At 38.4% G+C, this 20,897-nt stretch overlaps 1 protein-coding gene across 1 annotated transcript in view; it reads left to right on the top strand.

Annotated features, from left to right (window-relative positions):
- Positions 1–20,897, top strand: part of plxna2 (plexin A2) — a 175,202-nt gene that overhangs the window by 106,157 nt on the left and 48,148 nt on the right. Inside the window, exons 6-13 of the mRNA XM_043225103.1 lie at positions 1,682–1,805; positions 3,549–3,702; positions 5,426–5,522; positions 9,623–9,737; positions 11,088–11,288; positions 13,104–13,200; positions 13,578–13,777; positions 20,607–20,758. Coding sequence (XP_043081038.1) covers positions 1,682–1,805; positions 3,549–3,702; positions 5,426–5,522; positions 9,623–9,737; positions 11,088–11,288; positions 13,104–13,200; positions 13,578–13,777; positions 20,607–20,758 — 1,140 coding nt within the window. The remainder of the gene's footprint in view (positions 1–1,681; positions 1,806–3,548; positions 3,703–5,425; positions 5,523–9,622; positions 9,738–11,087; positions 11,289–13,103; positions 13,201–13,577; positions 13,778–20,606; positions 20,759–20,897) is intronic.

Raw genomic sequence — 20,897 nt, 5'->3', positions numbered from 1 at the left:
CGAGTACACCCACCTCCTCCTCCAAAATCAAACCCGGTGCCTGAATTTGGCGGCTTGGAGAGATGCACACACTCGCGCAGACAAACCCACACCCACGTTTTCAGACAGTGAAGCATGCACAAGCCGTCCCGGACATCTGAAAGCACATTAAGTGTCATTCCCCCCACCCCACCCCAGAGCATTAGGCATGTTAAAAAGACACGGCAAATTGCAAGCCTACACGCTCTTTGTCAAAGATAGAGGAGCAGAGAGAGAAAGAGGCTGAGTCAAAACCAAGTGACAGGCTGAATGAGTGTGGTGTGAAAAGTAAAAATAACAACCCTCAGATTTGCAGAAGTACAGTAAGATTTGTAACTGTAGGATGCATCACCAATAGTAGTTTCTGTTAGTCTATGTGTAAATGCAACATAAAATGGTCATTTAGCATTTTTTTCCTATCCATCAGTGTTAGACTTAGCAGTAATAAGAGAACGTGTTCTGGAGGTATACATGCATGAGCATTGTTGGCTTGTGATGTGAAAGCTTTAGTCATGTGATGTCTTATCAGCTGGTCTGGAATTAGAAGGCAATCATGGCTCTTTTAGGGAGAGTGATGGTTTGAACGTGTTCAGCACCAAGGACAGCAGCTAAAGTCAGCAGTGACACACATATGCAGCCTGTGTGAAAATGAACCACACTTAAAAGTCAAAGGGAAATACTTCAGTATCCAATTATAAAGACTAGAGTAATAGCTACTGAAAATTCAGCTCTGCATAATGGAAGAAATAACAGAAAAACAGTTTTAAATTGTAGTATTATTTCACAATATGTCTTCACTGCATTTTTGCTCAAATGAATGCAGCTTTAGTGAGCATGAGAGACTTTTTGTAAAAACATTTGGAAAACTTTACTAACCCACACTTTTAAAATGTAGCTCACTGAGAAAAAAAAATGTAAAAGAATGTTATGGAAAATTACAGATTTTAGATCCATTTTGTCATTGCAAATCCACGCGTTTTTCTTTTCTCCAAATAACACAGAAGAAATACTGGAGAATGTCCAGTGTTCTTTTTTACATAATGAGGACTGTCAAACTGCTAAAATGTGAAATATTCCCCTCTTTTATAGTTCTGAAATCTCATTTATGCTCATTTGTTGTGCCAGATTTAACTTCATGGTATCAAACATCATTGGTCTGTCTTGTCGTAGACATCAAATCTAGTGTGACACATTTTAATGCAACATTTGTGAAATGAATAAGACGACTTTCAGCAAATAATGATTTAAATTTCCTTTTTATGCCTTTTTGTGCTAAGTTTTGCTTCAGTTTTACCATATGGCTTCAGGCTCCTTTCTTTTTTCAAATTTTTGGAGTCATTATTATGCTGTATATATATTTATGTGCTTTGTAATTGTACAGCACTTTGCATCAACCCATTGTTTTTTAATGTGTTTTAAATGCTATTTTAATTTGACATGAGGGTGAGAAAGTGATAAAAGAATATAATTTATCTAATGGATATTCCTCATTAATTCATTTCATTTTTGTTTATTGGTTTGTTAAGCCTTCATTAACTTGATATGTGCTCATAGAAGGGTTATCTTCTACTGACTTTCTTCCAAATGAATAAACATCAATCTTTGTGGTTGTCCCAATATTTTCCCATGCAACTAACCTCTGTGCACTCTCTCTCTCTTCTAGATGCTCTCAAAGGGATCGTTGCGAGCGGGCAAATGAGCCATACCGTTTTGCTGCCACGCTGAACCAGTGTGTGAAAGCAACAGTGTACCCAGACAGCATCGCCGTGTCTGAACCCAGCGTACCGGTGAGACCATTTATAACCTTTACTCACAAGAACACAAACACCTTAAAAACCTCAAGGTATTGTTGACTGAAATACAGGAGCACGGATTCCTTCTAGCGAGAAAATTAAAATGAATTAGTTTTCAGTGTGATGTCTAGATAAACAGTTTTGGGTTTTGGAAAGCGTGCACTGTGTGGGAGGGCTTGAACAGCGAGATATCTGGAAACGGAGGCCTTTGGGAAAGGTATATGTGTGGGTGAGATGCCAAATAAGCGTGTGGGCCGGAGTAGGAGTTGCGTTCAAGAAGACAGAGACATCGATTCAGGGCTAAGACTCTTGTTTTGGACATTATTTTTAGTTTTTGCTTCTTATTCATGCAAAAAAAACTCAGGCATACCAGGAAGTTTGAAGGTATTCACCTTGGTTAAACTTCCCTACTAAGCCAAGCAAAAAAAAAATGGTCTTGTCCACATAATTGATAGAGTCTCTGTATCACAGCTACCTGATTAAGATAATGAGGCGTCCGGCTCTAAATTAGATGTTTCTGTCATGCCGTAGCATTCAACAACATGACAACAGGGTCACTGCTGTTCAGCGCATCGTATGATGAAGGCAAACTATCACCATGACAACAAAACCCATCCGCACGGGTGCCGGAGGAGCATGAAAAGCAGCAAAAACAATCAAATTACCTTTATTAGAAATGCTAGCAACAATTAGCCCTCCCTGCGCATCGGCAGCCGTGACGAGAAATGAAAAAAGCGCAATGAAAGGAGCAATGGCAAAACATAGAGACACCAATCACGCCTCGTCAGTGTTGTTATGGTCAGACAATGCTTTATAGCAAAACAATGCTTTCTCTCGATGTTTGAGTACAGCCTGTGTATCTACAACGAATAACAAGACAGCTAATTAGCAATTCTGTAGCTATCGCTCTCAGCGCGCTAGCCTAAAGAGTGCAGAAAGGAGCATCCGTGTTGTTTTGAAGTAATTAGATGGCATATAGACATTGGACATTTCAAAAGAGAGGGCAAAGGTCAATGAGATGGTCCGAAAGTAACCTCAGAACTATTGAAAACGATGTGGTAAAAGCAAAAAAGTTAACCACGCAGTCTTAACAAATGTCACAGCAATAATTGTCCTCTTCTTCAGTGGCGAGAAGACCAGCCTGCATGTGAAATGTGTGTATTTATAGCCTGTGAGCTCTATCCTGTGTGTCACCGGTCCTCCAGAGAATGACTTCAGAGGGCCATGTGTGCTTTGAGAAGATGTGCGAGAGCAGTCGTGTGAAATGCAGGAGATGTAGTTCAAAGATAGAGAAGGAAACGGACGGATTGTTAAATGCCCTTTGAGCAGGAGTCTTTATAAGGTTAAGTCTGTAATGATGGCTGGAGTTTATGCGGTGTGAGACCATCTGGTGCATGCGGCAGAATGAACTTTGCCCATGTGAGAAGACTGAGGTTATTTCATCAGAAATAAATAGCTTCTAGGAGATATAGCTCGGTGGATAGCAGTTACGGTTCAGACATGCAGACTGTAGATTTCTCACTCACTCTATGTTTTTATATATGTATTTTTTTATATAAATATTATCAAATAAACTCTTACATAATGTGCAAAGCGATATTAATCTGCTATTTACAATAAAAGTATATTATAATATTATAATATGACAGTTTATTCAAATAAAATATTGTATTTTTTGCAAAGTACATTATTCTTATTTTTATTCCTATTCTAATCTGATCCCTTTCCTTCATCTAGCTGCTGGTGAAAGTGACAGATGTTCCAGATCTTTCCGCTGGAATCACATGCTCCTTCGGGAACCTGACGGAGGTTGAGGGCAGAGTGGATGGGAATCAAATTCTCTGCACTTCTCCCGCTGCTAAAGATGTTCCCATCATCCCCATAGATCAAGGTATTTATTCAAACTAGACAACTCTAAATAAAACTCCATATTGCCGCTCAGTTTTATGCCCCCACAGATTTACTCCTGCTCTCCATGTACTCAACTTTCCCTATCAATTGGCATCTCTTTTGTTTTTTCTTTATCCATCCATCTACCTTTTCTCTTTAGGGAGGTGATCTCTATTCACTTGTATAGATGCTCTATTAATAGACCCTCCCTAGTGTACCCAGCAGCCTCGCTTCCTAATGAGGGCTTCATTCAGCGGTGCCGCCTGCTCTCACACTTGAGCCGCACCATCGATCCCACCGGCCACGTACAACCACGGCTCTAATGAGCCTACACCGACCCCGGGTCGGCCCCAGGGCTACAGGCGTGCTCTCAGACACACTTACGCCCATTACAGGTGACAAGCCCTCTGTCCTCCCCATACCCATAATAGCTCCAGGGAGGAAGTTCTTCCCGAACGCTGATCAACAATCGGGTTTAGAGTCATCTGTGGTTATGAATTTAATCGGGGATCGGCTCGCAGTGTGGGAAACCAAAAGTAGAGGATCCAGTTACGTGAAAAAACGCATGGTGTAACTGTATACGTGACTACAGAGGTTTCATTTAAGTATTTATATTTTTTTCGACTCTTATACAGCAAGATTATACCGAATTTTTTTTAAGCTAACATTCGTCGAGGGGCAAATTCCTACATGTGCTTTCCGTCTAACCTCTGTTGGGAAGCAGATGGCTGCATATTCGGCAGAAGTTGGTTGTGATTATCTGAATCGCAATAATCCCCTCCCAGCTCACAGTAAATGACAGCTCTGTTTACCCACAACCCCCGTGCTCTTGTTGGGGGGAGCGTTATCCAATCAGTGGCCTCCCTCAGGTAAATGTCATCTAATCTCCCGGTGCCTCATATTTGCCGCGTCTCTCTTGACTGAACCGGGCTCGATAGGAACATATGAGCATCGATCATGTGTGGAAATACCCGCTCATTGAGTGGTGGGTGTGACCAATTCTATTCCTAGTTTATTTCCAATAGCTGCAAGGCACGAGACGGTTAGGCATTTGGGAATTGCACGCCAGTTATTGTCCTTGGCATATGTGCCAAAAACATGTTTAAAAAGCCAACTTTTACCCTTCGGTCCGTTCATCCCTGTTACGAGACGCGGAAACAGGTGCGAAGGAGGGAACAGGAGAGGAAGTGGTGCTTTCGGGTCACGGCTGACTCCCACACACTGTATGCTTTGCTGAATCGCTGCCTGTTTGGGACGGAGCTCATGCTTATTTGAGTATGAAGGAGCTGGCCGCTTATCGAGCGCAAGCGTTTGGTCTGAACGCCGAACGGCATTCTCCACGCAGCCACCCTGCCAAACGGGATTGGCCTGGCTGGTGTTCTGCGGCTCTGCCAGCCGCTCCTCCACCATTACATCGACGCTGCCGCCCGCGGGCCTGTTTCACATTAACAGCAGGGCTCAGCTGTGTTCTGTGTGACAATAGCATGTCTCCAAAAAAAAAAAAAAAAAGCGCCAAATATGCTCATATCGGTTTGGATGCCACGCACTGCAGAGCTGCTCGAGGCTCCGCTTGACTGTGAGAATACGATGCGAGGAATGCCAAGTATTAATCAGAAGACAGCTTGAGCATGAAGCAAGCTGAAAAAAGGGTGGCAAACCAAACACAACAGAATGCGATGTGACAGAAATGTTCTCATGTCTTACTCTCTTGCTCTCTTTTTCAGACTGGTCGGGTGTCGAGCTCAGACTGAACTCGAAGGAAACGGGTCAGATGCTAATTAGCACAGAGGTGAAGTTCTACAACTGCAGCGTGCACCAGCTGTGAGTATACACACACTTCATTTAACTCATTTCCAGAGCTAAGAAAAATTACATGTGAGAACTCGTTAATTTCTCAGTCATTTGGGCTTGATGGGTTAAATTGAGCAAAAGGGGCTCAAATGTCCATCTTTACAATTTTTTTTTTCTTTTGGGAAAATCTCTCATGCTTCTGAAAAGGCTCAGATTTCAGAGCCTTTTCAGAGAACATTTCATTTTATTTTTATAGCTCTTTTTGATACACTACTGTTCAGAACTTTGGGGTTGGAAGGATTATTTAATTTTTTTGTGTTTTTAGAAAAAATCTCATGCTCACTACTACAGTGGCATTTATTTTATCAAATTCTTTGATAAATACACATTTCAAAAGAATAGAATCGAAAATAAATAAGTAAATATCTAATGTAATGGCATTTGATGATAGTGAAATTTTAAGGAATAAAATTTCTTATATAAGAAATAAGTAACTTTTGAATTTTAACTCTAGCAGTTAATAAACAGAACTTCTCTCTGTTTATGTCCATGACGAATCACGCAGGTACCGATACCTACCCAAATCAGTCTAAAATATTAACACTCATTATAGAGCCAAAAACACGGTTTGGAACATGGATTTGTGGTTTACTTTCTTACTATATAAATAGAAAAATGTTGTTTAATAGACCATACAGTCTATAACACCAGCAGAAAGAAAATGTTTGTTTTTTTTCCAGAGGAGGAGCAAGTAGTTTTTATTCAAAATTATAATTAGAATTAATAATAATTTGTATTACTTTCTTGAAATAGCATTTACAAGAGAATCCGTCCCAATGAGCCATCAGGACATACATAGTCTTTGGTTAAATTGCTTGATGCTATTGATGCTTTGGATTGCATAACTGTTGTTTATCAAATGTTTTTCAGCTTTACAGCTCAATCGGAATTATTTTTCTAATACATCATGAGAAATACGATGTGTCATACCATCTACCCAGGGGCGCGTTGCTGTGATATTTGTCTTTCTGATGTATTCGTCCCACATACGCAGCCCTGCTGATATTTCTCTCACTTCCTGTGTCGTAGAGTATCAGCGTTGTGTCACAGTGCTCAGCCAGCTCAACTCCGCACGCTGTGAATGTTTCAAAAGTGTTACGCAACACGGAAAAACTGTGAATGTTTTGGGCCCACGGGCGTTTGATAATATTCAAAGAGTTTATCAAGGCAGCGTCTGGCGCTGCACCAGTTTCTCGCAGCGAATCTGAACTCTCCAAAATCGTTTTTTTTTTTTGCAGGACACTAGTGTCACGTCCCTCCGAGGCTGCACTTTTCCATGACTGGCGAGGGGCCTCGTGGCTATAAAAAGCATCCATTATGGCAAATGCCGGCTGATTGCTTGACATTTCTCAAGTGTCGAGGCTGAGATGTCTGAATTGCTGAATCTAAGTGTGCTGTGGGTTTGGCGCTCCGGCTGGAGGCATCGCTGTCTGTCACAGTTCAATTCCACTTCATCTGCTGTGATGGCTGATCAGAGAGGAGCGGGTTCGACTGCATCTCCACTCTCCAGGAGGCCCGCTGATAAACAACCGCTTACGTCTGAGCGAGCTTTGTGTCTTTGTTCACGCCGCGCCTCGAACTCCCCTCGTGTGCGTGTTTATGTGTGTTTTAGTGCATATTCGTAGCCTCTTGTGTGCGTTCGTAGCCACATCTCATAAGCGTGCCTTCTGCGGAGAACAGATGCTGCTCGATGCAGGAGATCACAGAGCCCTCCAGTAGCTGGAAGCTTTCTAAAAGGCTCAGGAAGAGGTAGCTTCCGAGGGTGCTGATTGGCTGGCGCCGAAAGACTCGCCCCCTTCCCGTTCGCGTCGCTTCCTCGATCTCTCGCGGCCGTGTCGCCCGAGCATCTGACAGATCTGGAACTAATCAAACGAACTCTGTATCCAATCCCTCTGAACACGCACCCCTCGCGTGTGAAAGACCTCACACCGAGCTCCGTTGGCGCTCTGTGCCAGTGCCACAGGGGATTATGGGTAGTCTGAGGCAGAATGGCCCCTCCTTGTGTGTTCAACCTGGCTCAGTCTTCGGCTCGGTTTTCCTCCCACACTCTCTTTCCCGTCAAGTGTTGTAAAATACTCTAATTTATCTTGAGTTCCCAATATAGTGATTAAGTACAGCGTGATTTATATACAAATCTCGCCGTCCAATCAGGTTGGCCTATCTGAACCCATTGTCCCAATGGCAAGCTGGCACTGATGAATATTTTAGTGTAAATCTTGCATAATTTAGCCATCAACTGGAAAGCACAAACTCTTGGATGCCAAAGTGCTGTAGAGGTTTACATCTCCAAGATTCCTCAACATCAAATACGTGACATGTTCCTCTACAAATAGAACAAGGCCTGCTCGCTCTGTCTTGGATTTATTCTGAACTGATGTAAGTGTTGTATTGGAATGTGTTGGTATTATGGATTCTGGATGTGCTCTTTCTCGTAAGCTGGGCTCATCTGCATATAAATGATGAACAGAAAGCTTTTCGCTGCTGGCACACACGGATACATGCAAACACACATGCTCGTAATGTATGGCCGTATCCTCTCATGGTTTGCCCGCTGCATATTGGAATACTGATTATACAGCTAAATAGAGATGGCACACAGGAAGTGAAGCGATGCAGGGATCACGACCCTGGTTTATCTCAATTTTGGCCTTAAATGAAACACTTAACCTCATGTTGCTCCCGTGAGATGGCGCTTGCAATTAACGTACCGTGAAATGCTGAAAAGCAACCAAAAAAAAAAAAAGCAGCAACACTTGTCTGTATCTGCAAATTAAATAATTGCTATTTTCCCCTAAGTTGACTTTTAAGGCCTTTCCATGAGTCTGAAATACCATGATGATCTATGTTTAATTAAAAAATTATCTGATTGTTCTAAAACAGTTTAAACATTTCAGGAGTATTTTATTCTCTCTTGGCTTTTTGTTGTTATTCAGATGTTGAAATTAGGGTCATAAGTTCTGTATTGGGTGTAATACTACTTTTGATGCGCAAAATCTTTTAGTATGTATTTATAGTGCTTTCACATGGATGTGCACATATTAACCTTCAGCAGTTGTCTCAGATATTCAACAACATTTTCCAGTATTCTAAATAATATAAATATAGCATTATGCTTACAGTATGCAAATATTACAAACAATATATAATATTATCATTACAGGTCATTTGAACGTATCCTTGTTGTAAATGTTACATGTACTTACTACTATAATAAACAATAAATTATGCATAATTACATGCATGCAACCCTAAACCAAACTTAATCCTAACCCTAACTGAACAGTAGTACATGTATTTGATAAAAATTGATCAGTACTTAAATGTATTATACTTTAACAAGGACACCTAAAAATAAAGTGTAACCTTTTTTTCTGTACCATTTTGGGATACAGTTAACACAAGTATATTGATACAATAAAAGGCAAAGCTAGTTATATTGTTTAGCAGCATTGGATTTGTATAGCTCTCTCTCCATTTAGCTCATAGACTATTTTTTTTTTTCTTTTTAGAAGAACTATAAAACACAATTACTTTTGTTAACTATTCTATTACTTAGCATCACGATTATTGCATTAGAGTTACATTGCCAAGACCACTCCATATTCACTCAGGTAGTCTATTGTATCACTCGCAGACAATATAGTCCTAATGAAAACCATATGTCACGCTATGACTGTACGTCTTAATAAAGTCTGTATGTCTCTGTTCTAGAGTGATAATTGTACGTCTGAGTCTTAACCTTTGTAGAGTCGCTGTATGTGGTATTCAGTGGCACAGCACTATCCAACGGCACATGCAAATTTCCGCAGCACACTTTTAATTTATTCAGCATTAAGCCGCAAAGGTCAAGGACACAGCAGTGCTGGTCTCAAAGGCACAACCTGCTCCCCATTGCTAATCTAAAACCCAGAGCTACGTTTTATGCTGACTACTTTCACAGTACCCTCAAAAAGGGCTTTGGATCATAAATCAGGGACATCATGAGAGTGGTAATAATACTTTATTCTTCTCTCTCTCTCTCTCTCTCTCTCTCTCTCTCTCTCTCTCGCACACTCTTTCCATCTGTTTAGGTGTCTTTCCTGTGTGACCAGTTCCTTCCGCTGCCACTGGTGCAAGTACAGAAACCTCTGCACCCACGACCCCTCCAGCTGCTCTTTCCAGGAGGGACGTGTCAACACCTCAGAGGTACACACACACACACACACAAACACACACTGTGTGTTGGGGTTAGAGTCTCAGAGTAGCAAATCTACAGGATCACAAACCTCTTGGGAAGAGCTTCCAATAATAGCTGCTGAAAAGTGTGTGTGAAGTCAACGGTCGCCTCGCTAGAGACTGTGTGTGTGTGTGTGTGTGTGTGTGCGTTTGCAGGTGTTCAGCTGATCAATGTGCTACATTACACCCTGTCAGGTGGTAAACACACTTGCTCACCCTCTCACAGCGAGCAATTAGCAGTCGATATCCGGAATATTCTCCCTCACAGCACACACAGACTTCCCACTTATTCACACACAGCCATATGCACAAAATAAACACACACACACACTTGCACAGGCAAAAACTCCTTACGGTGCACCATCACTCATGGTATGTGTATGTGTGTGTGTGCTCATTTGCATTTTTGTGTGTGCAGATATGCATGCGTATAAGTGTATGTTTGTGTACCTTTGTGTGTTTCTACCCTTATACTTTAGGGAAAAAGTTGTTATTCTAGAAGTTAGATAATTATAACAAAAGGTTATGTGGATATCTTCAAGGGCAGTAGTGGTTCATAAATAAAACAATGTTATTTATTTATTTTACTTATTTTTAACTTTAAAATGAATACTATTTTAACATATATATATTTATATATATATTTTATAAATTTTTAATTAACAAATCTTTTTATTAACCACTTCAAGTATAATATATATATATATATATATATATATATATATATATATATATATATATATATATATATATATATATATATATATATATATATATATAAATATAAGTGAAAGATGCAACTTTTAATTGATGCCTTGGTGTTTTTTTATTTTATTTGTTTGTTAAATTTTATTTTATTTCTCAAAAGAAATGCATGCCTGCTATGTGCTTGTGTGCTTACATAGAGTATGTTTCTGGTCTTACTGTTTGTGTTCAGCTTCATTTATATGCGTGTGTGTGTGTGTGTGTGTGTGTCTGTGTGGTATTAGAGAGACACTAGGGATGCCTCTCACAGGCTGACCTACTAGTGTACATTATCTCCACACACAGCTTTTAGAGAGTAACACGTCAATGTGCTTTTAAAGCTGGCTAAGGTTTCGCTGTATGTGTGTGTGTGTACGCTTGTGTGTAAGCGAGCATGGGGAGCATATGTGAAACTGAAGTGTGTGCATTTTTTTTTCTACACTGCATGTTTCTGTAAGGCTCTATCAATTTAGCTTTCTTGTTCTCTACTGAGTACACTCGGGTGGATTAGGATTTTGTGTTTGTGTGTGTTTGTCTTGACTACCCGTTCACCTCTAGCTCCCTTCACTCCTTTAGGACTGTCCTCAATTGGTGCGTTCTGAGGAGATCCTGATCCCGGCAGGGGAGGTGAAGCCCATCACACTGAAAGCCCGGAACCTTCCACAACCTCAGTCGGGTCAACGCGGCTACGAGTGTGTGTTACACATACAAGGAGTCAGTCACAGAGTCACGGCGCTCAGATTCAACAGCTCCAGCGTGCAGTGCCAGAACAGCTCGGTATGTGTTTGGGTTTTTATGGCAAAGATAATAAGGAAATCTCAGTTATTTTTCTTAAACATCAATAAAATTATATTTAAAATAATCTTTTAATTTAATCTCCTGCTTTTCACTCATGAGAAAGAATCCAGAGTTTGATAGAGAGATCTCAACAATGTCTCAAACTCTGCTCACATTCGCTAAGATACAGAATCTGGTGAATAATCAAAACCTCAAGATCTGGGTATTGCTTTAATCATTTCTTATAAAAGTCTTTAGAGACCAAAATAACTGAGTTGTACTTGCCAGATTGGTTTTGTAGCTCCATGCTGTTTCAGAAGAGATATTTCAAAATTGAGCACAGATAAGTCATTGGATTGTTTCTAAAACTAAACAATGTGAGCTACGCTATTCACATTATTTTAAAACACTATAGTTCCGTTGCACATCAGGAAAAACTAAAATGATACTTACAGTGCACTAATTGTATCTACATTAATCTAAGCTATGAAAGAGAGCAATCAGTTTGATCTTGACGCGTTTCAGAAAAGCACAGTTTTGTAGGAAATTTAGATCTGGTTACCTGTGTGCAGGGTGCGAATTACAATAGGGGTTTGCGGGGGTCTGACACCCTTAAAGAAGGCTTGATCCCCCTGATGGACGTCAAAACTAAATGTAGGGGGTGTCAGATATACATTAGGGTAGCCTATGTATAATATGGAGATTTACTTGTAAATATTGGGGTGCAATTCTATAGCCCTGACTGTTTTTTAAAATGTAATGTTAGCTGCCCCTGAACAGGGTCCTAGACACACCAGAGCGGATGATGAATACGCTACAGCGTTCAAAGATTCAGTCGAGTGATAAAATGTATACTTCAACTTATTGTTGGTCAACAGAATTTTAAGAGTAAAATATTTACTAAAATAAACATAAGATCATCAGCAATGCTGAAATATAAGCGCAGTTCTGTTAGTCAGTTGTGCGTGAAAGTTGCATGTGTTACTATAACAAACACTGCATGTTTTCTTTCAGAATGATCACTGGCTGATAACATTTTCTACAAGTTATTAGTAATTTAGCAAGCAAAAATAAAGATTCATCGCAGATCAAAACACAGTGGCGTTTCTTTAATGAATTCATATTTTACAATAGATTTTTATTTTAGTATGTTGACTTAAATGACTTCTTTGTAAAGCTACTTTTTTGTCAATTCAGCGTTATTTTTTCCATTTACGAAAGGATAACTTATTTTTAATAAAAACTTAAATTAATCGGCATACGATGTACATTGTAATTAATTAATCTTGGGGGGTTTTTTTTAAACAAGTACTCAGACCCCCGAAAGTCACTGTGTAATTCACTCCCTGCCTATGTGTGATGTTATATTGAACAGAATTGTGAAATTAACACAGACAAGGTATATTTTATCTTTTTCTACCACCACCTTTCGCTCTCTTTCAGTCATTATCTTTCAAACGAACAGACACACGCACACATTTTAAGTAGAGATGAAGGCGATTAGAGCTCAGTGTCCAAGCTGTAGAAAATAGGAGTGTTGAAAGTCTTCCTTATTCCTCAGACTGATGATGCAAGTCTGGAGTAACTCAATAAGAGCACTAATACAGTCAAACCGCCTCTCTTTCACTCTCTTTTTCTCTCTCGTGTTATTTGCTTGTGTACTTTGCCATTCATTCATGGCTGCATGTTGTAATCAATAATTGACACAGGCAAAGACTAAATCCAATAAAAAAATTCATAAACTTTACATTATCTCAGCGTTTGCCCCGTCAGGAAAATGTCGTAAGCTCTTTCGATCTCTCCATCTCTCCGCAGTATCTGTATGAAGGGATGAGAATCAGCGAGTTGCCGGTGGATTTCTCAGTGGTGTGGAATGGAAACTTCATCATTGACAATCCTGAGAACATCAAAGGTAATAATACGTTTTTTAACCCAAAATAATGTGTTTTTAAACCAAAACTCTAAAACCCGTCTAATCTTCCCAGAATCGTTCTGCCCTGAATCAAATTCGAGGTGATTGATTGAAATGATTGTTATTCATTCCATGTTTTTAGATATAAAAAAAAAAAAATGAAAGTCTGAAGCTACTTTTTCATGCTCAGCAAAACCTTTTAAGCATCACGGTTGTGCTGAGCTTCATGATTTCATCAGTCTTGATACATTTATGATCAATAGCGCTACTGAAGTGTCAGAGAGGTCAACCGCAGTCAAAAAACTTTTTAAAAACTTTTACACCAAATAGCATTTATTTAAAAACACTTCACTAATTTGCACGTGCAATTCCCGCAGTGCACCTGTATAAGTGTGGCGCTCAGAGGGACAGCTGCGGAGTGTGTTTGAAGGCTGAGAGGAAGTTTCAGTGTGGTTGGTGCAGTATGGAGGGCCGCTGCACCCTACGCCAGCACTGTCCCATGTCCAACCCCTACACCAGCCGCTGGCTACACCTCGCCAGCACTAACGTCAAGTGCACCAACCCTCGAATCACTGAGGTGGGTCGCATGTGTGTTTGTGTCCGTGTTTCTGTGACATAGGAGAACACAAAATTGTATAGTGACATGGGTATGACCTATTTACATATACAGTAAGTTTTATTCACTGGAATGGAACATTTACTGTATATATATTTATGAGACACTGAAGACATTTATTACGTTATTTTGTTGCTGTTCTTATGAAATACCTATTTATTGTGAAACCTGAAAAAATTTCTAATATTTCCTCTAAAATACTTAGCTGTTGTTTTTTATTGCTAATAATAAAAACGTAATTAAAAAAGAATGATTTCTGAGGAATCATACGACACAGAAGTAATGACTGTAAAAAAAATTCAGGTTTCTTGTCATCTAAATAAATTGCACATTTAAATGCATTAAAATATAAACAGTTTTTTTTTTATGTAAAAATATGTCACAATATTGATCTTTTTACAGTATTTTAATTAAATTAAATGCAGCCTTGGTTAGCTTTTTGACCCCAGACTTTTTGATTGTATAACCCTGTAATTTTGTTTTATGTCTACATTTTACTTAAAAATTATTTTCCCGATGAAAGTATACAATACAAATGTATTCAACATCCTTCATATCTCAGACAAATGAACACACACACATACGCAAGTTAAAGAAGACTCTCCCATCAGCTCATATTTCTACTCTGTAGTTTGAATGAGCTGTTTATTGATGCTGCTATTCATAGACTCTCAGAGAAAGGTGAGCTATGTGTATCTCGAGTCTCTCTCTCAGCTTCTCTGCCATTCTCATCGTCAATCATACTCATTCTAGATGCCAATATCTCACATTTTCTTGTAATTAACAAAATGTTGGAACGTTGGTGGCATACTGTGAGAGGTGTGTGTGTGGGGGTGTGTGTGTGTGTGTCTGCAGGGAGACTGAGGAAAGACATGGTGTTTAATTAGTTTAGGTAACGCACCATTGCTCTGTGTTTAAACTACCTGATTCATGCAATTCATTGATTCATGTGGCTGTTTGCAGTCTGCATATCACAAGCTGTTGCCCCATGTGCACACAAACCAATTAAAAAATAAGGGTTATGACTTCCTGTTGTCTGTTTTCATTTAGGATGAATAGGAGAATTAAGGTTATGAACAGCTTCTGTTTTTTGTTGATGGAGAGTGTTAAAAATAGCATTCCTGTCGTATTAAAACCTACAGCACACATCCTGTTCTTGTTTATTTGGCTCCACCATTTTTTGGGAAAATGTTTGAAATATGTCTTTATATGTCTAAAAATAGTAGATTTTGTTTATTACACCTGAAGTTAAGAAATTAACTTACTGCAAATGATGAATGTTTAATCATCCCTCTGTCATAAAAATGTAAAATTAAAATATACTCGTACTACACTCGGAGTATATGGCTCGCTACATCAATATTGATTATTTTAATGGCTTCGCAATTCAAGTAGCATAACAAAGTATGTGAAGACATCAATATGCTGCGACTGTATGTTTTTGCTCTTATAGGCCACTTGGCACTGAATTTTGTGAAATATGTAGTATTTATATTATATATAGTGACTCTGATTAACGGTTGAAGACCCAAAACGTTTTTACACCAACCAATGAAAAATGAGCCCTGCATTTTGTGTTTTAGTCACATGCAATTGCCAAGACCACATTACAAAGCAGCGGAGCAGTTCCTTCAAAGCAAATTAGTATGAATATTTTTAATTCATCCATTTTTAATCTGTTCTCTCCGAGTTGTTCATTTCCATTTTTTCTTCTCTCTGTCTCACTAACGCACATAAATGTAAAAATGTCCTTTAGAGCAGTCGTTTACACGATTGTCTTTTGTTCTTAATTTAGTTACGTTATTTTCTGCACGTTTTTGTCTGAATATAGACATTCGTAAGCTGATTTGTGCAAATACATAGACATTAGCGAGATCTGCCTACAAGAAAATGACAGTCATGAATGATTAACGCTTCTATTAAGCAGCACTCTATCCCTCCTCTAAAGACTTATTAATATTAATGAGGCTTAAGTCCTCAGTGAAAGCCGAGGGTTCGGCATCAAATGAATGTGGAGGGAAGTCAGGCACTTGAAGCTGGTCTTGACGTGGCTCTTTGCTTCAGATGGTCTCTGAGCCTCTCTTTAGTAGCTCAGTCACGGAAAAGGATGGTGTCAGTTCGTGCTTCACAGAACTGATCTTGGATCAGTCATGAAGAACTTTTTGAACTTTGGACTTATTTATCAGTATTGATGTTTTGGTTTTTAGCTGTTTTGGAGTAATTGACTGTTACTGATTATTTCTTTTTAGAAATACAATATGCAAAATTTAAATATATACAATATAGCATAATATATATTATAGGCTAGACTATATAAAAATATGTTAAAATTTTTCATTCATTTAGTTTTTTTTTTTTTTTTTAACTTTTTTTTTTTTTTTTTTTTGATGAGGTTAGGCTCAGCAAATTTCAGGGGCCACTTAGAAACGCATTTGCAACCAGCCGTAAGTTTGTTTCACAGCATGGACCAAAGCCTCAGGAAATATGGCCTAAATACACACACACACAGGTACCCACACCCCGACACTGGCAACGAGAGAGACCATCCACGATGAAAATCATCATGAATAAATGATACTGAGCCTGATAGAACCTTCTTTCCCATCAGAGCTACAACGCTTGTCTAGTTCAACACAGCCTTTCCACAAAGTCACATGTCTATTTACAGAAGAGCATTCAGCTCGACTCACTCAACCACAAACTCCAATTTTAAACCGGATGCACCACTTTCAAGTCCCTCGTTCCTTTCTTTCCTTGCTTAAACACTCGCTTGCTTGGCCGAAGTTCAAAACCAAGGCCCTCTTTTCTTTTTTTCTCCTCTTTTCAGGCTTTATCGCAGCCAACCACGGGGACATTTAAGAGCAAATAAAGCGTTTAGTGTGCAGTTTATGCAGCAAGAAACAAGTCATACGCTGAGTTTTATCAAGCCCATAAATTGCATCTCGGTGTGAATTTGGGACGTGCTTGAATCAGCTGAAAAGACTCCAATCCCGGTAACAAATCACACCTTTTCTCCTCCTGCTGCACACTTTCATTACAGCTACCTAATTATACGCAGCAATTGAGTGTGTGAAAACCCTCAGAGGACAGGAAGTACCTGTTTAGACCTGAACATGCTGGTGTTAAACATTAGCTTTTATGCATTACTTAAGGAAAGAAGCACACAATGACAGTTTTTACCTGCAAGAGTACATGGTGCCCAGGTGCACTTTGAACAAGCAGCATCCTGGCAGGGCTACAGCTTAAAAAAAAAAGCGTGCATTAAGAATAAAACAACTTCCTGTTTGTCCCTGAGCAACTTTTAGGACACGACACTGGCCCGTGGCTGGGAGTGTGTCTGTGTGCATGTGTCCGTTTAACTCAAAGCCAAACAACTTGTGAGAACTCTGAAGATCTTCTCAAGAAGTTCTGAGGCTGGAATACAGACAGTCACTTTTGTAATGATGGTGAAATTGCAGTCGGGCACAAATTGTAGCTCTGGAACCAGTAGCTGTGTGGCGGAGGAGGCCGTCTGCTGGGTCAAACAAGGCAGCGCTTTCACCTCCGAGTGGGCGGACGAGACTTTGAAGTATTGAGTCAGTGCGAGAGATATTTATGCTCTATGAATAAAGCCCATTTGATGTCTGTAATGGCTAGTCAGAACAGCACCGGCGCTCGGGGCGAAGCTGGAATCTGACGCTTGGACTATTATCACATGAGCTGATGAGATTTAATCTACAGATGAAAGCACTGTCGCAAGTGTATCCTCCTTCATGCTTTCATTTATTTACTTGATTGGTGTATTATTTAGAGCATAAATAAGAGGGATACATCTGTAAGGACATATCTGTGTAATCTGTGAAGCAGATGTGAATCTGTTTGGAGTTGAATAATGGTACCTCTTTCTGTGATGTAAAGTATATACTAGTTTTAAATAATACTATGCAATGTGCATAAATGTTTCAAATACGTAAGATCACAATGTTTTATGTAAATGATGTCAAATATATATAGGCACTAATCAACATTTGAAGTGGATCAAAACCTTTCAGATAAGTCACGTTATTGTGGCGGACAGTACCTTGAGTACTTGTACTTTAATTGAGTTTTACTTTTTCTAGAAACATGTAACTTCACTATATTTGAAACACAAATATTGTACTTTTCACCCCACTACATTTCTATCAAGGTCCTCAAAGTAGAAAGTTGTTTCTATGTAGCAGCTTTAAAAAGCTTTTAAAAGAGTGGGTGATTTTTTTTTCTCTAAATGTGATGTGTTGTTTTCAGGTAATAGACAGCCTATCAGTAATCAGTCTTGAAGCGTCACATGAACTTCAGTCATTTTCAGACCGTTCATTTTTAAATCCTCCCATCAAAAACAACTGATGACAAAATGGAAGAAGACATCTCCACTGCGTAGTTGATGCGTCAGTTTTGTGAAAAGATTAAAGACTCAATTTATTTCAAATGTTTGCTTTGTTTGCTGAAAACAAACTATATCACAGCTTTTCAACCTGCGGGAGATGTCTTCCATTTAATACTTCTATTAATAAGCTCTTTATTACACAGATATTTTGATCTACTTCAAATGTTGACTACTGTATAAATATAAAATGTAAAATTTTTAATTATATTGTTTTATATTTTATTATAAGATTTATATAATTGTAAATATTTTGGAATATTTTATTTATTTATAATAAATATAGAAAGGTGTACTTTTTATTTATTTTATTTATTCCTAGAATAAACACAAGCCAAATGTGCAGTATACAACAGAGCTTTTCATTTTTTCCATGTACAATTATTTGATCAGACTGCTAAAATCTATTACATAACAGTATATTAAAATGTTCTCATACTATGAATTTAAGTATTGTTAACAAGTTTGCTTTTTTAAGTCCTATGCAATATACACATGCATAAAGAAAACTTTTATTTTCCATTCTGATCATGCCCACGTTGTGTTGTGGCAGTAGGTCTGTATTGTTTCAGCAGTTTATGTAGTTTTCTTTGGTTAGTTTGTCTTAGTCGGCCTGATGCTGACTCGTACTGATATGTGTATATTTAGCATTCCATTCCTCCTGTTATTTTCCCAGTCCTGTGTTCCCAAGAAGCAATAAAAGATTCAAATACTTCCGCCCTAAGGTTCACTAGTGACACACTTACTTTACATCCTAACCGATTAATGTCCACTAAACTCTCTCTGATACGCTTCTGTTGAACGACTGCACTTCCCGCACCACACTGCTCTCAGATCAGTAAACAGGCACACTTAGATGCTCTTACTTTGATCATGTTGGTTTTACTTCCACATGACTGCACACAAATGGTTTATTGATTGTGTATGTAGTGGCTGTACTGTGCACGTGGCCTTCTGTCCGTCTCTCTCTTTCTCTCTCGCTGCCTCTGCCTCTTTCTCAGTGATATTTGGATCTGGAGAGGGTCCAGGGCTGAGCTTCTCTTGGGCTTTAACAGCACAGAAGGCTTTTTGGCACCCAGAGCCAAGGTCACGCTGAGTGGCCATATTGTATTTTATGAGAGGGTGGGCTGCTCCGAGGGCTAAAATGGCCTCATGTTAGATTTATTGCCTGTGGCAACAGCATGCAGATCTGCTGCAGTCTTGACTGGAGAATTTTAATGTACTATGCAACTTTAATAGGATAGGAAGTTGCCACAATGAGTTTTACTGACATCTAATTCGGAGCTATTAAAGTGAAACACAATGCAAGGAACAATTATCTTTAAAAGGCTTCCCTTTAAAAGGTCCATTTGGAGACCTTTAACTAGTTAAGGCTTATGCGTGTTTAATTTCTTAATTATGACTTTGTGTTATGCAGATATGTATTTGTGTCTTCCCCGATGTTTTAGTATTAAAACATTTCAAGTGTTTCACCTTTAAAGGGATAGTTCACACAAAAATGTAAGTTCTGCCATCATTAACTCACCTTTATGTAATTCTAAAATTGTATGAGTTATATTTACTCTATATATATATATATATATATATATATATATATATATATATATATATATATATATATATATATATATATTTGTTTACTACATAAGCATTAAATTAATTAAATGTAACAGTACTATATATTTATAATATAAGCAAAAAAAAATGCTGTTGTTTTAGAATTTCTATTTAGAATATTGAAAAAGTGACAGTTCCTACAAACAAACAATGAAGCAACAACTGTATTCAACATTTATACAAAAAACTATATTTTTTAATGCCAATTCAAAAGATTTATGAAGTATCATCTGACACTGAAAACTAGCATAATGGCTATTAAAAAGCTTTGCTATTACAGAAAAAAATGTATTTAAATATATTAAAATACAAATGTTATTTTTGGTACACTTTTTTTAAGTTACATTTAATTATTGACTATTAATGTGAAAGTTAATATTAATAAACTACATGTACTTATCATATGGTTAGGATTAGGATTAGGGTTTGGTTTAGGGTCATTGGATGTAATTATGCATAATTAGTTGTTGTTATAATAGTAAGTGCATGCATATTGTGTAATAATTAATTAAAATAAAGTGATACCAATATTTTAAAAAAGAATAATATTTCATAGTATTACTTTATCAAATGCAGTAATGTTGAGCACGAGAAACATATTTAAAATGCTGTTTATCAACACAAACTTGCAAATGGTCATGTGTATCTATCTTTATTTTATAGTAAAATATTCAAGTTATTTCAAAAACAATGAATGAATCGAACAACTAAATGAATCAATTACTGAATGAATCGCTGAATTATCAAATGACTCTTTCTCTCTTGTTTCAGGTGACCCCAGTGGCCGGACCACCAGAAGGGGGCACCAGAGTGACCATCCGTGGAGTGAACCTGGGCCTGTCCTTCTCAGACATGGTCAATAATGTGCAGGTAGCAGGAGTCCAGTGCACCCCACAGGAGAACGGCTACATCATCGCTGAACAGTGAGTGACTGTAGAGCTGCAAAACTCTAGTGAATTCATGCTGTGCAAGTGTGTCTGAGATTAGAATGGGAAAAACTAGTTTAGCTTATCTTTAATCTTTCTCAAAATAGCAAGTGCTGGAAAAGATAATGTCCTACAT

The sequence above is a fragment of the Puntigrus tetrazona genome, chromosome 23 (assembly GCF_018831695.1).
Source record: "Puntigrus tetrazona isolate hp1 chromosome 23, ASM1883169v1, whole genome shotgun sequence".
NCBI classification, from domain to species: Eukaryota; Metazoa; Chordata; class Actinopteri; order Cypriniformes; family Cyprinidae; genus Puntigrus; species Puntigrus tetrazona.
Note: the sequence above shows the minus strand (reverse complement) of the source record. Positions and strands in the feature narration are given on the sequence as shown.